The following is a 6,856-nucleotide window of genomic DNA, read 5'->3' on the forward strand; positions in this document are numbered from 1 at the left end:
CGTTGCTCAAGCCTGTGCACCAAGTAACAATAATAAGATGAAAAGAGCGTTCATTACATGCGAAGGTTATAGGAAATCATATGCATTGGTCTGTTCCGACTAACTATACCTTGGTCAAGTCTTGAGTATTTAGAGTTTGTTGATAAATAGCCTGTCGAGTTCCAATTAGACTCCTCGGAGATTAGCATCCTGGATACATGGTTTCATTATGTCCAAAGCCAAGCAATTCTGTGTTGTTTTTTGGCTTATCATTTACCCATGGCTGATTGCATTACCCTCCAAGAATGTCTCTTCAGGCAACTCTTCCTTCCATTGGTCAGATTGCTCATGCAGAGAAGGCATGTTTCAAAGTTGATCATGCACCAGCAGAGATGCATGCAAGACTTTTACAGAGAGATTCGTTCGAACAAAAACGATATATATGTGTATGTGCATGCACATGTAATTAATCATGTGCGGATATGTACTTAATGCTAAGTATTTGAGATATTACTATAATTCAAGCTGTATGCAAAAGAATAGAAGCACACATCCTCGTATTAGTTGTATGTATGTTGTGTCCATGCATATGCATGCATGCTATAGAATAGTACAAACACATGGGCCATGCAACTTTTTGTACTGGAAACCTACATGGAAGGGTCTAATGAAATGGTTAAACGAAGACTAAATATTTATTCCTTTACTTAAGAACCAAGCCTTGGTTGGATGATCAGGGTCAATAAAAGCGATCCCCATGGTTAATTTTCTTGCAATATGAGACTTACGTACACCCTATAAATGCTATCAATTAGTCTGTTAGTTTCTCCTTTTGGGGAAGAGTTTGTTGATTCATGTGACCCACGGAAATAAAAGAGAAAGGAATACAGAACCCAGCTGGCTTGGTATAAGAAGAGGAAAGGAGAGGAAATGAGTCAGAGAGGTAGATGATAGGTGAAAAAAAAGATCACCCTGTTCTAGTCGTCCTATAAATGAGCACTCACATGCTCATGAGACACTTGGAGGGGGCAGAGAAAGAAAAGTAGAGAAGAGAAAGAGGAGAGAGGGTAGTTGTTGTGAGATAGCTAGCCATGGGAAGGCCTCCATGCTGCGATAAGGTTGACATTAAGAAAGGTCCCTGGACTCCAGAAGAAGACATCATCTTGATCTCCTACATTCAAGAACATGGACCTGGGAACTGGAAATCAGTACCTACAAACACTGGTAAAGTGCCGAGTTTCTCCATTTCCTCTCCTGGTATCTACTTGTCTTGGTTTTCTGTCTGATTTGGAACTGGGAGTGTTCCCTGGAGTTCCTCGCAGTTGGCTTTGTTCACTGCTGAAGAGCAATAAATAGTTCCTTCTATTGTCATGTTAAACTTTGTATTATTTGATTCTAGGTTTGATGAGATGTAGTAAGAGTTGCCGACTGAGATGGACTAACTACCTCCGGCCGGGAATTAAGCGTGGAAACTTCACCCCACATGAAGAAGAAATGATCATCCATCTACAAGCTTTGCTAGGTAACAGGTAATTCTTATTCTTCTTTCTGAAATTTATCATTCAATTTTAGCTACATATAAAATCCTTCATACAGCATATAAAGTGTTTTTCTTCAATATGGTGGCTTTCTTAGTCACTCATGAAATATTCATGAATTTTCACAAGGACAACATAGTTCTGCAAGACATTACATATATAGATATATTTTTGGAAAGCAATAATTAATTTAGGCTAGAAGCTTTGCTCAAAGAAAGGCAAGTTGCTAAACTAAGTATGTCTTCTCCTTGTGTTTCTTCCTAATTGTATCTCTCTGCAGGTGGGCAGCCATTGCTTCTTACCTTCCTCGGAGAACAGATAATGATATCAAGAACTACTGGAACACCCACCTGAAGAAGAAGATCAAGAAGGATCAAACAACAATTGGCAGCTACATGGCTCCATCTGATTCAACCATTACCTGCCATGAGCTTATAGCCAAAGGCTACAACAGTGAGACCAGGAATTCAGATATCTCCACCATCCACTTCCCTCTCCCCAGGTCCAGCCATAGCTCTTCCACCTATGCCTCGAGCGCCGAAAACATTTCAAGACTCCTAGAAGGGTGGATGAGATCCTGTCCAAAGGTTAATTTCAAGCCAGCTCAAGATAAACAACATCAAAGCATCAATGCCTTCAGCAGCAGCAGCAGCAATGCTTTTAACCAAGCACATCCTGAAGTGGGACATGCTAAGAGTGGTCGAGAATGTGGCGATCCTATTCCCCAAGCTTATATTGAAGGGGGACAAGTTATGGATGATCAAGGATATTGTGATCGTATTCCACATGAAGAGGTTGAGTTATTCCTCTCATTCGAAAACTCGAGCGGCAATCCCTGGGAGAAATCATGCGTCGACTCAACATTCTATGGGCCGCAGTCCCCAGTAGCTGATGCTGAAGCCAGGCAGACACTGGACAGCGGACAGCACGCTCCCCTGTCTTTGTTGGAGAAGTGGCTGCTCGAGGAGGCAACAGGACAAGTAGATCTCATGGAGCTATCTGCTGATTGCTGCTCAGGTGCTATGCTCCAATAGCTCTTATCTTGTCTCTACCAGCCATGCATAAGATGAAGACAAGATCGATGCATTAGCCGCCTGGTGGCTGATTACTGTTACTAGCACTTAAGAATATTTAGAGACAGAAGAAGAAGAAGAAGTTGATAGTAAAAATGTGAAGCTGTGTTCTATGAATTATTAGAAATAAAATCTATTATTCAAGTCTTAATCTTTCATAATTTTCTGCATCTTCGAATCATGATAAAATTCTTTATGCAAGTGCTCGATGTCACTGAATGCCACATCTCTGTCTTTGGCTAAAGATTGCACACGATCCTAGCAAAGGGAATTGGAGGGGGATGGTAGAGTGGTGTCCATCCACTTCCTCCTCAGTTCTGGGACATATCCTGGGGTCTGACAAACGGATCTTGGGGCATGTAACAAAAATTAGCAGTAAAAGATCTATTAATGTCGGCGGCCATTCATAGGTCAAAACCAAATAAGAGAGAACCCAATCTCCAGCTTTCCCAATAACCGTAGGTGGCTCCATGGAAAAAGACTCCACCATAGATGTGGGTCTCTCTATGGTCATGTTGATGGTTACGTAATTGAAATCCGGTTAGACATGGCCAGAATTTAATTGAAGTTGAAAGTTTAGCCTTCCTTTGAAATAAAGAAGCATCTGCATGTGTGTGGTGTGTGTCGGGGTTGGGCTGCCTTCTTTTGAAAGGTTTTGCAGTGGAGATGGCTTGTGGATGGGGATGAAGAGAGTATTAATAGCCATGCAAGAAATAAGGATTGGTTAAATGATCCCCCCTTCCAAATGAGCAAAGAGTGGCTGTGCCTCTATTTTGGAGACTTTTCTTTGTGGAGGGAGAAGATGGGGCTTGCAACTCTTTTTATTGCCCATAAGAGCTTTTTGGCATGGCTAGCATGCAAGAGAAAGGAGGCTGGGAAAAAGAAGGGAGAGGAGCCAAGTGAATTCAGGTACTGCTGAAGAGATAGGCTAGGATTGAAATTTCCATTATGCTATTTTCACAGATCTATCTTTTGAGCAAATCCATTTACCAACTTAATTGTGAGTGAAGCTTCCTCTTTTTTTGGGGAAAAATTTGTTTGCCAAGAGGGAGAGAACCTTATTTTAAGTGTGCTGGTTGTGTGCCCATCTTCCCTTTTTTTCCCATAATTAGTGCATAATCTTCATATTGAGTCAATGTAAGCTTTCACAAACTAAGATGGATCATATCAAACTAAAAACAGATGATGCAATGGCATGGCAGGGCATGAAGACCATGGTAATTTCCTTCATGAATTTCTTGTTGTGCATGCAAACTTTTCCTTTAGGTACAAAGGCAGCCATCACACTGTTCCTATTTAGATTCCTTTTCTATAAATCTATACTAACCACTTTGCACAGCTAAAACAACTGGAGAAGAATGTGAATACTGAGAAACAAAGTGCAACATATCATATCCATGGTATTTAGGGCCAGCTTTATGGCTGTAACCTTGGGTTAAGCATGTGGGACGCCAATGGAAGAAAATATTACGACATCATATGTGGGATCACGATCAAGGATATATGGACTTGTGTAAGAAAGAAGATAAACCAATACTACAGATCATAATCAAGGATAAATTGAGTTGCGCGAGAACTAAGATAACCCAATAAACCCAATACTAATGCACAAGGGTGTTGACAAAAAAATAAGTATGGTCACTGATAGCAACTTGTTGCAAAGGAAAAGTCTCAGTACAAATAATTCCATTTTGTGCACACTAGGGGTGCTACTGAACAACTAAGATAAGGATAATTAGAGGAAGATATCCTTCATGCAACTTTGTTCTCCAGTAGTTCATGTCATTACAGTCTAATCAGGAAATTAATTTTTTTCGAGCTATGTTCTCTGCTACTAGATATGTGAAACAAGTATATACCATTCCAACATTAGTATATCCTAGTTAATGAAATTTACTATGAGCTTTGTGTTGAAGAGAATCTTACTGGAGTTATCTTTCACGCTCTCCTCTGGTCCACTTTACATCCTTTTCACGAAATTTAATGAAAGGGAAGGAAGAAAATAAACTTTATAACTTACTATTTATATGAGAAAATTCTCACTAACTTCTCATTGGAGTGATAATATGTCACAACCACTTAGTTGTTGGTGCATACCCCCAGCTGCCAGGTTAATTGCCTTCATATAAACATAAGGCTGAAAACATGCCACATTTTCAGTTTTTCAAGTTCCAAGCACTTATTTTACTGCTGCTGCAAATCTGTATCGGCCGAAGGGTAGCACCTATTTTGTGCTGCATTTGAAAAGAAAAAGACTCCAGTGACTCCTGGATTGTAGCCTACACAATAGAACAGTTAAAAGCCAGTCCCTTTCTTTCTGATATATGTTTCACTTGAAAATGACTTACTGATCAACTTCCACCCCCAATTCTACCTAAAACATACATATTTAATTGCCAACCTTTGCATTCAAACTTAAAGCTTACATTCTTATTTTGAGGTTCCCATCATTTTGCTCGTACGCAATTTTTCCATTCTCCCCTATATATCTTACCTCTATATCTTACTCTAAAATATGCATCACCATTGGGTCATGAGTACCACCTTTTATTAGTTTAATCAATCAAAATAGCTAGCTAGCTAGCTAGTAGTGTGGGCAGACATGTTGAAGAACACACATGGCTCTATGTGCAATTCACCTAGAAGCCTAAATATACAAGATAATTATATTTCAAGCTGCTTGCTTTTCAGTTTATGTACATACAATTTCACTTAGACAACTAACCTAATAGCTTTTAAATTTTTAGCCACATGAGAGGTTTTTCAGGTCATTTGTATTCCTCTGTCCTTGGACAGACCTTCTTCCTCTCCATTTAACGAACGAAGGACATCTTATCTTGCAGCCTTCCCAGACCAAAGGTAAAGATATGCTCAATATGTGTAGAAGCAAGCAGCATTTAAAGCAGCAGCAAAGTAAGAAAAATCCGCAGCTGGTGCTTTTGCTGCTGCTGTCATTGGCCAGTGAGTGGGACCCAAGAATCAGACTTAGTCAAGCATTTAGCTACACATTGATAAAGCAAGCAATGCAGGTCAAAATGGTCACCCTCATCCATATTCACAAGAAAGTATTTGACTTTGGCTGCCCTATTCGAAGGGAAATGCATCAAACACCTAAGTTAGTTTCAAGGTTTCCATATCCTGCAAATACTACATGGTTACTTACTCAAAGATAGTAACCTCTCTCCCACCTTACTATCGATAACAACGGAGGCATTAGCATCTTCAAGCATACACCTGTCCAAATTCTCCACTCCTAGACATGTCATTGGGATATTCCATGATCTCTTACATATATATGTCAAAAGTCTACTATATCTTGTGGGTTTTTATCAACTGAAGAAATTAAAAGAGAGCAACAAAGAAGATTCTCCATTTCCATGCATCAAATCACTTCAATAATGGCCAGCCTCCTTACATGTTTTTTCTTCAGATTTCTTGTCAATACTTAGTCCATCAAACAATAATGGCTAGCCTCCTTACATGTTTTTTCTTCAGATTTTTTGTCAATACTTAGTCCATCAAACAATAATGGCTAACCTCCTAAAATATTTTTTCTTCAGATTTCTTGTCAATACTTTGTCCATCAAACAATAATGGCTAGCCTCCTTACATGTTTTCTTCAGATTTTTTTTGTAAATATATTTGTCTTCCTGCCAGAATAAAATTTAATCATCTTAATCTAGATTTTCAAGATTGAACGATTATTTTTTTTTCCTTCTTGCATTTTAGGAAGTATTAGGAGATCACTTAATATTTTTTTACATAATTTGGTTGTGGCAGAGATTATCTTGCCCATGCAACTATGTTCAATAATTGGATTGTTGAAACAGAAAGAATGGAATCATCTATTGACAAGTCTTATGAAAAGATCGGGTTAAACCTGAAGCTTGGAACAATATCCGAGATAGGAGCTCCTAAAAAATAATTAGGACTTCAAGTGACAAACAACCACTTTCTAATTGACAAGTTCATCACAAAGAACCGTGAATGATTCAGAGGTAAAAACAATTCTAGAGTACAATCAAGAAAATCCAAAAACACCAATGTAGTAGATTGGGTAATTATATCTGAAAAGCTTCAAGCTTTTGGCTCATATAGGAAATATGTTACATGAAACCATGGTCAAATTACAGAGTTCTCTTGCTAAAATAAAGGTTCTTATACACAAAAATTTAAGCGTCATAATCCAGGCAACCATAAAATCTTATGAGTTGCTCTACCGCACCATTCTCCAAAAGAAGAAGAAACAAACATAGCCTCAACTAA

General features: G+C 38.8%; 1 protein-coding gene across 1 annotated transcript; it reads left to right on the plus strand.

Annotated features, from left to right (window-relative positions):
• Positions 1 to 883: 883 nt before the first annotated feature.
• Positions 884 to 2,741, plus strand: LOC103709082 (transcription factor MYB60). Its single transcript, XM_008794273.6, has 3 exons — positions 884 to 1,203; positions 1,379 to 1,508; positions 1,798 to 2,741. The coding sequence occupies exons 1-3, from the start codon at positions 1,071 to 1,073 to the stop codon at positions 2,549 to 2,551; spliced, it is 1,017 nt and encodes a 338-aa protein (XP_008792495.3). The 5' UTR covers positions 884 to 1,070; the 3' UTR covers positions 2,552 to 2,741.
• The last annotated feature ends 4,115 nt before the right edge of the window (positions 2,742 to 6,856 follow it).

The sequence above is a fragment of the Phoenix dactylifera genome, chromosome 8 (genome assembly GCF_051530095.1).
Source record: "Phoenix dactylifera cultivar Ajwa chromosome 8, Ajwa_hap1_PhDact_Kaust_v1.1, whole genome shotgun sequence".
Taxonomy (NCBI): domain Eukaryota; kingdom Viridiplantae; phylum Streptophyta; class Magnoliopsida; order Arecales; family Arecaceae; genus Phoenix; species Phoenix dactylifera.